The 13,097-nt window shown below is 40.2% G+C and overlaps 1 protein-coding gene across 1 annotated transcript in view; it reads right to left on the bottom strand.

The window, feature by feature from the left end:
* Nucleotides 1-12,867, bottom strand: part of IL5RA (interleukin 5 receptor, alpha) — a 19,007-nt gene extending 6,140 nt beyond the window's left edge. Inside the window, exons 1-10 of the mRNA XM_009330633.1 lie at nucleotides 12,805-12,867; nucleotides 9,593-9,678; nucleotides 8,519-8,589; nucleotides 8,104-8,249; nucleotides 7,378-7,516; nucleotides 6,730-6,862; nucleotides 6,467-6,657; nucleotides 5,354-5,499; nucleotides 4,582-4,717; nucleotides 1,192-1,288 (exon numbers count right to left, since the gene is read on the bottom strand). Coding sequence (XP_009328908.1) covers nucleotides 1,192-1,288; nucleotides 4,582-4,717; nucleotides 5,354-5,499; nucleotides 6,467-6,657; nucleotides 6,730-6,862; nucleotides 7,378-7,516; nucleotides 8,104-8,249; nucleotides 8,519-8,589; nucleotides 9,593-9,678; nucleotides 12,805-12,867 — 1,208 coding nt within the window. The remainder of the gene's footprint in view (nucleotides 1-1,191; nucleotides 1,289-4,581; nucleotides 4,718-5,353; nucleotides 5,500-6,466; nucleotides 6,658-6,729; nucleotides 6,863-7,377; nucleotides 7,517-8,103; nucleotides 8,250-8,518; nucleotides 8,590-9,592; nucleotides 9,679-12,804) is intronic.
* Between the last annotated feature and the right edge of the window lie 230 nt (nucleotides 12,868-13,097).

The following is a 13,097-nucleotide window of genomic DNA, read 5'->3' as shown; positions in this document are numbered from 1 at the left end:
ATACACCAAGGCCGCATAGTTGGGAACAAGTGCATACGAAGCACAACATGAATAAACTCTGGGGAGTTAATCTACCTTGTTCCAAAATGGATTGCTTATTGAGACCTGCTATGCTAATTAAATTGACTTAAGAACAGGTTATCATCGAGACCAGACACTTTAGGGAGAGTTAATAACAGTTATTCTAATGTAACATTCCTGTAGACAAGACCCTTGTTTGATAAAGGGAATGTGGTATGGAAAGGAAAATAGCCAAGGACACACCAGGATGACCAATAAATCAAAAGGCATTAAAGAAATTAATAAGAAATTAGCAGAGTTGAGAACAGCACTTACATTACTGGGAGCTGTGTTTATTGTGGGCTGATAATTGCTGCTTGATGCATGTTTCAGGGGAGAAGCTTGTAATTACATTGATTCTTTCAGTCATCACTTAGGATTTGACTAGTCACAGCTACAGAAATCCAAAGTGTATCTGGGTTTCTTCACAGCACATCTGGGGAATTTTGGCTATATGGCATCTGTTTTTACTACATGGCATCCCTAGCCTCTGTAGTAATTAAAAATGAACTAAACAAATAGTTCAGAAACTCAAAGCCAACAATAGCTCAATGCACTTGCTCCTGTTAAGAGGTCAAGAGGAGCAGCAAGCACAAAAGCACTGAATTTTTACCTCTTCAGAGCATCTACCACACTCCTTTGATGTCAACTGAAATTCAGACTACGTGCCCAGGGCCCATTATGGAGTGTACGTCTGCAGGCTGAACTAGGCAAGACTGAGAAAATATTGGTCTGTACGTTTCAGCTGTGAAAGATGCTCTCAGCAGCTTTCACCAGGGTTAAAGACAGAGTCCTCCTGGGGAAATCATTGACCCAACCAGATCCATTTAAGTGAAGAAACGAGATAAGGACAAATAGATTTTTAACAAATTCGCCTCACTCAGTATATGGTTTTGTTGTTTAAGATTAAATTGAGTAACCCTCTTACCCCTCCAATTTTGCTGAATGTTATTGTTGATAATTAATGAGGCTGATTATTACTTTTCAGTACTTTTGCTTTGTATAATTATGCTTGAATACCAAACTCAGTGCCCTTTCTTAAAATTAAGCAAAGCTTGTAACATCCCACACATCTGTTGAACACCTAGTCCTTAGTTATACTGTAATTAAAAAGAAGACGATGATACTTACATTTTGCATATTACGGCAACAAGTAGGAATGTGCAGTACGTGGACACACAAAGCACAGCGAGAATCCAGGCTACGGGATCCTCCAGTTTGTTTTGCCCTGAATTTCAAGAAAAAAAAAAATGAAATACATTATTTTAGTGCAGATGATTTTAAACACACTCTTACAAAAGATTTCATCAGCTGTTTTATGTGGTAAGATTCAGATCACAAATTAACATGCAAACGATGAAGACTTGGTATCTAGACTTAGAAACAAAATGCAGAGCTTCAAGAACAATTTGCATGAAACTGACTTTCTAATTTCAACAATAAATTTCTTTCATTTTGACATGAAGAGGAGAACAAACCAAGAAGCATGAGGAGCCAGGCCCACCAGAAGGACGATACGGTCCGTTAGCTGCCGTCCCGAGACACGCAATGCCATGCAGCGAGCACACGACCGGTACTCAGCAAAGACACCGTTTGCTGATAATCTCAGGCATAAACTGTTTTCCATTAAACCATTCTTCATTTCTGTTAACCCTTTCTAGCCAGGAACTGGATTTCCCTGGCTTCATAAACTTGCCTGTAAAAAAAAAAATTGAAACCCCCCATTTTCCTTGTGAGCTGGTCGCTGGTACATTTCCTCAGGAAGAATTTCTCTACTGCCTCTGCCTGTGAGCAGACACAGGTATTTCTATCAAGGTCAGTGCTTCTGTTTTGAAAAGGCATTGCTCAGTGACCATGACATTATTTTGTGCCACATTATGCCATATAACAAAAACACTTACATTGAACTGCATTTTCAAAAGGCTGCCGAGTCCATGTGTGCTTACGATAACTACCTGTCCTATGCATCAAGGTGTCAGCACTGCCATTACCAGGTAATTGAAAGGACGTAAATTGGCCAGCAGCCGGAGTGTTGGGTTTATTGGTGCTGTAGACAAAACGATATTCAATTGTGGCCAGATTTGTTTCTGAAAAATGAGGAGCTGAGCCTGCTGTCTCCGCCGATGGCTGTGGTTGCACGGCAGTCCCTGAGAGCAGCGTGTGGATGACGCCATGAGCAGGCCTGTGCGATCCGTCCTGCGCCTCCATACCACCCCGATGGGGGTACACAGTCAACCTTGCAATTACAAACGGGTTAGGATGGTTTATTTTGTCTTCAGGGTTACCACTTTTCTTTCAAGAAAATAAGATTCAGGATGTAACTGTCAATGAGTTATGCTCCGTGTAAGTCTTGAGGATGACTGGGGCAGCAAACTGTGGAAAAAGGTTATGCCCCTTCAATGAATTTTAAGCCTCCCAGTGTGACGGCTGGGAAGCGTCTCCGTTTTCCAAATCAAAAATGGAAGGGTCCTAAGTCTCTTCCATCTTATGTCGGTTGGCAATGGCCTCAAAAAGGCATGATCAGGCAACACTAAGTCTCACTGCAACTCGGAGTAAGGTGTGGGAGAAGCAGCAATTGCAGAGGCTGAGCTGTGGCTCTGGGGACCGGCCCAGGGCGCTCCTCCTCGGGCTGCTCTCCGAGACGTACCCGGAGGCACCAGCCCAGCCCCGCGCACCACTGTGAACCAGCAGGAGCCCATGCACCTGCCTAGCGAGAGGTGTCCACATAATACATGAAACAGAGGGAACAGACGAAGCTTCCTCAGAGCCACAGAGCAAGTTAACAGCAACGCTAATCACTGGCTGAAGTACGTACCGAAGCCCAGCGACTTATGCCGTGACCTGTATTGTGTCAATGAACTGCAACAAGCCTCTAAAAACCCCTTTTCATAAGAAAAACTGAAGTGATCAGACCTATCCTTGGATATTTTTGAGATTTTAGTAAATTTTTATGGAAGACTTTTTTTTTTTTTACCATCAGAATGCATTTTCCATATTTGATAAGTGCAGAGCGTGAGTAGAGGCATCCGTCACGGCGATGTTTCCAGGTTCCCCAATCATTGTCACGCCGCGCAGCAGAGGCAGCTCCAAAAGTGCTCCGGCTGACACAGAGGGGCCCTCAAATCTTTCAGCCTTGCCGGGAAAGCAGAATCGGGACAGCACAAATGTGCTGTGAGGTGCTTCTCAGCCCCAAACTTGACCTCTGGATCTTTTAAACTGTGAACCCTGGCAGTGGCTGTTCACACGTACCTACAGCTCCACCGATTTGATTCGTACCGGGCTGCCGCGCACAGTTAATGAGGGTGTCCAGCCCGCTCGGCTGCACTACTGATTTTTTATCTAGCTTTGTTTGACTGCAATGCTTCTAAACAACCTTTTAGAGACACCTGGTACCAAGGTGCAGTTTCACAATGCCCGCTTTGGCAGTGTACGGCTGCATTCCACAGGGTTTGCTCACCACAGCCCAAGGAAAGGATCCAGAATAGTGTTTCAGTTTGTAACAAAGTTGGAGGATTGCTGCTACAGGACGGGCAGGCTAGGCCAGTGTTTTTCTCAGGATACGGGCTCAGAAGAGGTCTACTGGTCTTAAAGATGGTCTCATCCGAATATTTCCCAGGTAGGTGCACAAGGCTAATAAACAGGCCCAGTTTTCTTAATTAAAAAGAAGTTTGGTCAGCCCCCCCCCGGCCCCAGGTGAGTGGTCAGTTTGCTGAGCCTCTCTTCCCGAGGGCTCGCCAGTGCCATGGAGCGAAGTGGGAAGGTCAAGGGGATGTGTTAGAGTAAGGAGGCAAAACACCAGAAGATTTGCATTCACCAGCAAACAGATATAAGAGGGAAAAGTATAGTAAACAGGAGAGTGTAACGGACTTTTTTTTTTTTTTTTAAGTGAAAACCAGGAAGTTAAGAAACTCAAAAGATAAGAGCAAAGGAGGATGTCTAAGAAGAAACAGTTGATAACGTGTCATGATAAGGAAACTGTTATTTCCAGAAAAACACGTTCAGCAAGCAGGCAATACAGAACAAAGTGGGGCAAATTACCATGTTCCAAAGATGCTAAAACCATGCTCTTTTCCCCTCCCCAACATTTAAGAGTTCAGATAGCTCCAGTAAAGTAATAGTTGACATGATCACTCATATTAAATTCCAGCATGAACGTCACAATGCATGCCAGGGAAACACACGTAAAAACTAAATAAGTAATGCAACTGAAAGGCCATACCTAGAACTTAGGCCTTAAGCTCGTTTAAAGCAGTCTCTGAAAACATAAGCATGTAAAAACAAAACACTGTCTAAAAAACCCCTCCATATGTCCAAAAGTTTGCTTGGGAGATTTTTTTTCTATTTTTAATGGAACACAGATTTAACTCCCCTTGGCATTAACAAGTCAGTTTCTTTCTTCAAATACCTATCTTCCTGGCTTCTATTAAAATTACTTGGTGTTGTGCCTGCTCATGATTAGGCAGCATTTGCTTTCCAGCATGCAATAATATTCACTACAAGACAGTAGCATGTCATTCTTACCAACATAAATAATTTCACTCCAGTCACTCCAAAATCCTCTTGTACAACATATGTGATGATTAGCTCTTATTTGTATGGAATACCTGTTGGTAACATCAATCCATAATCTGAAGTCGTTTGAGGATATTTTCAATATCTGTTAGGAAAACAATATTGTACTGTTATAGGTTACTTGAAACTCTAAACAATTCAGAAAACAAACTTTAATCATGTTTATGTCTTTATTTTTTTAAAACTCCTTTACTAGATTAACAGTGAGCATCTGGCCTTGCTTTTCAAGTAAGATCTCTATTTTTATAGGTGCAATCTCTCTCATAATACACCATTATTTCATGGCAAGTTCTTGCAAGACGCCTCATTTTTGCATTCTTCCTTAATGCACTTAATGCTGGATTTTCAGAATTGTTCATCCTCCTACTGTTCTGAGCCCAGATGCATCAAACTGAATAACTCCAATTTGTGTCCTTCTGCTTTCCTAGGTCTCTTGGGGATAGTTTGTTGCAGACATAAATGCCGTCCAGAAAAAGAGGAAAGATACGAAAACTGATGAGACTTTGGCTTTGCTGAACCCTCATCACAAATGGGACACAGGTTTCACCAAAAGTCCATAGTTTCAAAAATGTACTAGTAGCAGGTTTTATTTTAAATGTTTTAAAATTTGTAACATATTCATGAATATGAAGACTTTCTTTTCACCAGGCAAATTCTAGCTATATAGGACAGTCAGCTCAGAGACAGGAATGTAATACTTGGGCATCAGAGAAGCGATTACCTGCTTGTTACCTGACTTCAAGTTGAAGAGGTAAAATTCATATTCAAAACATTCTTTAGGGAAAGGAGAAATTGGCTTCTCCCATGTGGCCAGGAGATCATTTTGCTCTAGGAATACAGTGACATTTCTGGGAACATTCACTTTCTCTATAAAAAGAAAACTGTACTGGTAAGTTATTTATAGAGCAAAGTTTAAATACTAACAATTGGAGCACTTTATAACCTGATAGTGTTTCCAAGTAGGACCTATAATCCTTGAATTTATTTCACATTTCAGACAGAAAAGATAAGGATTAAGGAGGAATAACTATATTGGAGAAAATAATTAAGGGAAAACAGTTTTAAAAATCCACTTTAAAGTTCTGGAAAACTAGATTACTGGGGTGTGGGGTGGAATTTATTAAATTAATTTTCACAAAAGCATGAAAATAATGATAGAACAGTTAGAAAAACTTATTTTCAGGAAAAAAAACCACAGATGTAACCAGGAAAGTTACTGAAAACTGGAACGAATTCAAAGGAATGGATCAGCAGCTATTATGGGGAAGATTTCTAAGAAGAAAGTGTGTCAACTGTTTTATCGTAGTGAAGTCATGAAAAAGGGAAATGGCAACAGTGAAAGGCATGGAACTAATGAAGGAAAAGAAATTATTTGGGTGGATGAAAGATGATAGACAGTCATGGCTGATACCACCTTTTATTCGACAGTCTAATGCCTTTCTTTAAAAGGACATGGTTATCTTGAACATCATGTGTCTTTTTCCTTTTAAAGAAAGGCTGTAAAATAAAAGGTAGTAATAACCATACTTGAAGATATATTGACTAAATCAATCAAAAATGAATCTTGGAAATAATGCTTTGGCTAACAAACAGAATAACTAATTGTATTTTCTAGCTTTTTTTTTTTTTCATTCTTATAATATTAAAATCAAAGTTAGTTAAAGCCATCCATTTCTGTCTTATAATCTCTTCCAATTTCATTAAAATGTCTACGCAAAACCAGCACATACTTTCACCTGCATCAAGAACATTCAATCCAGTAATAGTCTCTCACAAATCTTTTGACAATGCTGCTAGACATATTTAATTTTTCTTAAAATGTATTTCTACTCACCAATGGCATTTTGGTTAAATAACTGCTGAAAAGGTTTGATTGCAGCATACTTGCTAGATCCATTAATGTGTATTACAATGAGTTTGTCAACCTCTTCAGGATCAATATGAGTGACTGAAAATCTGCACTCAGTATTCCTGTTCCACTTGTCTTTGATATAATCTTGACATTCTTCAGTGTATGTCTCATACCTAAATTAAAATACTTGTGAGACATGATGCTCTAAGACATCCATTCTGACCAAAATGGGAGAAAACACCAACCTGTAAAATAGAAAGTACTCGGTATCTTCTGGTGCCCCTCGGCCAGGAAGCCAAGTGCAATGGAGAGAAACAGTACTAGAAATGGTGATGCGAGTAACACAGGACAAATTAGTGACAGATGTCTCTGGAGCACCTGGGGAGCCAAGGAATTATCAAGCAGAAAGAAAAATCTTACTACAAAAGTTGTAAGAAATTCATGTTGCTAAAACATTGTGATTAGTGTCTTTGGTCCATTATAGCTATGTCTATTGTATCCAATTCTCTTCCTTATCACACAGGTCTATCAATTATGGATGGGTGAAGATTCCCAAACACTGTAAGTAAAGCTGTACCACACAACACCAGTATGTATTTCATGTACACCTTGCAATCCAAGGCAATGTGATCTTTTAATATCCTAGAGTGTATGAAAGTGGGTTATCTTAGCCTTAACAAGGAATTTTTAGAACATTTTATGTGGGTTATCCATGTTGTGCACCTCCAGACTGTAATCCAGGCTCCACAGCAGTAGAGAAAGGCCTGGACTAAATCGTTTTGTAAGAGCAGTGCAGCAGTATTTTTCAAGTATTAAACCTGTCACCTTTTGATGTCTAGTCCACAGACCGGGGCAGAACACAAAATTCAGACTCCACTTGCATTTCTTCTTACCTGGCAGAGGCAGGAGTTTTTCCTTTACCCAGTCACTTCTCATCTGAAGGTCATTATGGAGTAGTAACGTCCGAATGTGTGCGGAGAAACCGTTGTGAAGTACAGCTGTTCGGATACTGTGAGTCTTCTTTGTATCATACTTGAAATAAAAAAAAAAATCAAATAAGCATCACCTGTGATGGAAGCCAAATTAAGGGACCTGCAAAGACTGATCCAGTCTTTGCAAAGAGGCAAACCAGCCAGCTAGCTCAGTTGGTTATACTGAGTGTATAAAGCTAGAGAATATAAATAATCCACACAAGAAGCGTGTAAGGTTTCTCATTTAAGTCAGCAGGACCCTTATCTTATCAAAAATTTGTCTATCACATACAGCTGTGATGAAACATGATCTGACATTTTAATGATACCCTGGCATTAATGCGAATTAAGTGAGCTGACTTGAACGGGGAGCAGTATCACTTAAAACCAGTATCCAGCTTCCCCCCAAAGTGAGTGCTGCAGAGACTGCCAGTTCCCCTGTCCCAGCAGAGCTGTAGCCATAAGCATAGCTGAAAGGAAATCTCTCCAGTGCTCAAAGTATAGGTTTATGATATAAGAGAATAAGTGATTCAATATGCCAATCATTCAAGAGACATATCACGCCTACTGCACCCTGGTTTGGTGCAATATGTTTAGCTCAATGGGAATTTAACCTTCTTAGGATACTGGACTTATCCTTTATCTTACCTCTTCAGGCACAGGGCTTAGGATTTTCACATCGTATCTAATAGTGTAGTTTTTTGGTTCTTGATTAGGGTTTGGTTTCCAGTGTAAAAGTACTTGTGCTAACGCAGAGACTGTAAGGGTGAAGTTAACAGGTGGGAACACCTGAACTGTAAGGGAGAAAACAAAAATATTCATAACATAGTAATCCAGTGAGCTGTTCAGAGCAATAGCTGTTTACAAGCAATGAGCAACACAAGCAAATAATTTCATTTCAATATTATATTCTCTCAACAGCTTCTTATAAAATGTTTCTAATATTTGAAAAATGTCTTTAAATAACAACCAAAACTTCATCAAGTAAGAGTTTACTTAAAATTCAGCTTAAAAAATTATTTTTTACAACAGTTTCAACTTGAAAATCGCAATGGTATATTACATTTGGCTTGTTGATTAGGTTCAGGTTTTTCAACTTGATCCTCATAGCCACATAGACACTGGGCATCTGTACTGAAACCAAGTACATCAACCGTACGAACAATTCTCACCCACATAAACTTGCAGAAGAGCATAACGTGGGGGCTTTGTAAGAGAGGGCTGACAGCCACAAGAAGTTACATGCGAGAGAAGAAACAAAATGATGAACAGAGGAATTAAGCACAAATGGAAGAAAACATAGAAGGATGGGAATGATAATTTAAAACAACAGGGCAAGAGGGATTCCTGGAGCTCATATGGAAATGAGGAAGATCTCATGCTGAGGGAAAATGTTAGCACATAAATAGCAAGGCAATGAAATAATCAATCTACTCCCCTCCGTGTCTAGAGTTCTTCAGAGCCTGCCCTCCCTTAATTGCCACCTCCAAGGCAGTTGAGGGACATCAGTCCCCACTTCTCCCATGATTTCAACCTTTGATGCCCACTAGTTCATTTTTCAAGCACGCACCTTGCATTAGGAAAACTGCTTCATAAAGGCTCAGAAAAGCCCAAAACAAACCACCCTGAACTGCTCCCCTTCAAATATTCCTTATTGAGATGCCCGCAAAAGATGTCACCATTAAGGCTGTTGATACACCAGGATTATGCCAGCGATGCTTTGTGTCGTCATGTTTCTGCAGCTAACTGCAGTTTTGTTCCTGGAAGTAAAATTGCTATCTGGAATAATGCCTTTGCCCTAGCTGGATTAAACTGTTGAATAAACCAGGCCAGGAACTACTGTCCAGCCCAGAGGGAAAGTGGCACGGCACAGCTTGCGTCTACTTGCCTCACGGTTCTTCCCTCTCAAAGCAAAACAGTCCTCAGGCACTGGCTGGGAGCAATCTAACTGAGACAGGGTGCAACTGTCCCAGGAAGCACGTTAACACAGCATGGTCATCTGTGGTCCTGTACTCATGGCACGCCATGGACTGTTTTATTCATGTGTGTAGAACAGCGCATTTGACCAACACATAGAGGAGCCTTGGTCACCCCACTGGTGCTAAAACAACACACTGGTAAAAGGAAAATGCCTTACCTCCTGCAGCTTGAGGTACGTTTCGTTGAACCAAGTTCGTTGTCCAAAGGAGGATCAGAAAAACGCTCATCGTGCTGGCCATAATCCTTAGAAGGTAAATGAGAACGGCCATGTATCAGCATATGTGCCTTGTCACCGTCTCACAGAGGCTGACAGCTGAAAATGAACACAATCCCAAGTGTTAAGCACACAAACCATGGAGCATGGTATATCCGCATGATCAAAGGAATGAAACTGCCACCTCGCAGGGGATAGACTTTTCTCCTTTCCTCGCAGGAAAATGTATCTCGTCATAGCTAAATTTGATATAAGTACCACCAACCACATTTCATTTTGCTCCCTTTGCTTTTGCCAGCCCTCTTTGAAAAAGCTACCGTTTCAAACACTATCACGTGTGGATGTTCAGAGCAGCAGTCACACACTTAGAGCATCTCTCCACGGAGAGAGGCGCGTCAGGTTGAGGTATACTGGCTTTCAGTAGAGTCCCATTTACTCCAAGAACAGAAATAACCATATTTTTAGCTGCCACTATATATAAAATAGCTACTTACTGGAAATTACTTTCCAGTTTTTATTTCAATAAAGCTCGCTAAAGAAGCAGTCTCAGTGCTCACCTCAAGGCTAATTCTACAGCGTTAGTTATTGGGTGTAAGAGAAACTATTTTGTTTGTTTCTAATTTAAATGAACAACTATTTTTAATGCTTAAAACCAGCATGTTCTTATGCTTCCTACAGATTGTTTCATGAAGTACTGGGAGAAAAAAAAATCTGTGTGTAATCATTCATGTATAAGCTAATATAAACAACATGGAAATACAGAACAGCAGCTTTCCAAAATGTTCTTACTGAAGAGAAATGCGCCCTCCCAGCCCAATCACACTACTTCCCTGGGGCACTAGAGCAATTGCTTGTACGGAAAACATAATATTTTCAGATGGTAATGAGCAGAGAAAGCATCTTTAACCCATCAGTTCTCCCTCAACCTCCAATAAATAACCCAGAGACTGGAAGCACTCCAATTGATCACAGTTGGAGTACTTCTGCTATACAGTAACTATTTTTCAAAATGGTGTATGAATGCTGAGTTCATTAAAATGACACATAATCTAGAATGCAGTGTGTTTCTTAATGTCCACGTCCACTCATTATCTATATTCATCTTTTGTATGTATCTACTACTCTGCTAGCCAAAATGTGCGTGAGGCTAACTGAAACTCCGGAGTTTGCTAACGGATTATTCCTGGGGAGTCAGGGTTTGCTTTTACATATGCTGGGTTATTGAAAGACATTTTGGTCAGGCATTTTGGTTCCTCCAAAATGTATGTGTCTCACAATCAGGTGATTGTTATTCACACCATACATTTATGCCTACACCATGCCTCCGAAACTATTACCTATTGCATTACCACTCATGAAAAGTCTGTTCTTTTGGATTTTCTCACTTGAATACCATACAGACCTCTGCTTCACAAGATTATGTTGTTCTGGAGGGCATTATGTGGACTGAACACAAGTTTACAATGTCACCTGATCTCTGACCACCTCTGCCACACCTATACTGCTTTATCTGATAAAAAACTAATTAAAAGAACTGTTAGAACATGACACACATTTCCAATATGCTTTTGTACAGATTACTGGCATTGGGCTTGCCTTCCTGCTTCAAAAAACATCGCATAGCTCATTTACCTGAGACTATTAAATACACTAATAACTTTTTTTCTCTATTTAAAAGTAAAAATTTATCAACTTCAAGTCCCTGAAAATAAAAGCCAGCTTCTCATTTTCACGCCAGCAATAACCCCAGTACAGCTCTGCCAAGAACGCCAGCTCTGAACGGCACAGATGTGTGTGCATGTGCTTTTATGCATGCGCGCACATCCGCGTTCCCACCTGTCTGTTAACGTTACCCACCACGTTCACTGCAGCTCTCCCACCGACCACCTACAACCAAAACCAGCAGCTAAGAAGCAGTTTCAAGTAGATTAAGCTCTTGTAATATGAACCAGGTACCTTGGTGAGAAAGACAGGAGAACCCATCAAAGGGCACTCCACTGGCACGGAAGAGAGACGGAGGGACAGGTTGTGCTTCCCCAGCTGCAGTGAAAGCTTTATCAGGCACAACTACGAGACTTTGGGAAAGAAGCTTTGTTAGTTCCACTGCTAAGAGCTCACTTCTTTTTAAAAAAAGCAATCACTTCAGTACATTATTAAAAAAAAAATCTTTAAAAAGCCTCACGTTTTACAATTGCTTAGGATCCCCATGTACCAACTCAAGTAATGTCAGTACGTTGGTTTCAGGACTGCTCTGGCATTTAGCACAACTAAAAAAGCTGTCTCTCTCTTGGGTTCATTAAAGTTGGTTTGGCTACCTATAGGTGTTTCTACTTTGTCCTCAAAAAATAAGGATTCTCATTCTTCCTGGGCACATTCTTTACCCTATACTTTTGAAAAGATCCTAAAGATCAACTTTTCAAAGGTACTTTTGCTGTCTAAAGCATGCACATAGTAGACACAGATCTAAGATTTTCTGAGCAGCAGTTTACTCATTTGTAACTGGATATAAAATGTTAACTGTAATGCAGATCAGTTTTCAATTATTATCCCTGGTTTTCTTACCAGTTTATCTTTTCCTGCCTTGTTTTCAAAAATGCTATTTTTCTTTTTCTTGCTACCAGACTAAGATTGAAAATACAGCTTTTGGAAGAGGTAATTCCATCGCTGTGTAAGACCACACCACCTTGCAGTCTGTGATACCCTGTGTGTTTCATGTGAGAAATTACTGAAAAGAGAATCAAAATAAGTGTATTCAAGTAAAGATGTTAACTAGAAATCTACAAGAGGATTATGCTCCTCACAAAAATGGATATAGTAAGTTCTCAGGTCAAATAAAAACCTTGATTATATTATGTTTTGGTTATATATGGTAAAAAGTAGTAAGCAGAAGGTAAAGGATATATTCCCTTTGCAAAGGGCATACTCCTTCTTAAAGGACAGTAGAAATCCAAACCACAGAGAACAGCCTCTAAAAGGTAATGATTTTCTTACTTACAGCTGGCGTGTCCCACTATCTTACAGGCAACTGGCCAGGAGCAGATTCCAGATGCATTTTCCAGTGTAAGGCAAAGCTGAATTTGAAAAGCGGGACCTTTGCAGTCTTCAAACAAAGCACGAGACAAAAACAAATCGCAACAGATATCCCAGGAGGTTACCTGTGGAGTCTCAAAAGTTCTGTGAAGAGCCTGCTCCGTTTGTTCAAACATCCTCTGGGTCATCTCCCTGTGGGTTTCTTTTATAACTGCTGTCTTTCAAGTACAAGTGTGATAGGTACTTCAGAAATGATGGCAGATGGTAAGTTAGACAAGCATGCATTGAAAAAGGGAACTACAGATTTAACCACAGGGTGGAAGGCTCCACGCAAGCACACAGCTTAGCCCAGAAATGGTTTTACTTTATTTATTGAGGGTTATTTATATACCATACTCTGATAATTCTCTAATAACTT

This window comes from Pygoscelis adeliae, unplaced genomic scaffold (assembly GCF_000699105.1).
Source record: "Pygoscelis adeliae isolate BGI_AS28 unplaced genomic scaffold, ASM69910v1 Scaffold278, whole genome shotgun sequence".
Classification (NCBI taxonomy): domain Eukaryota; kingdom Metazoa; phylum Chordata; class Aves; order Sphenisciformes; family Spheniscidae; genus Pygoscelis; species Pygoscelis adeliae.
The sequence above is the reverse complement of the archived record's forward strand: the minus strand, read 5'-3'. Positions and strand labels throughout refer to the sequence as shown.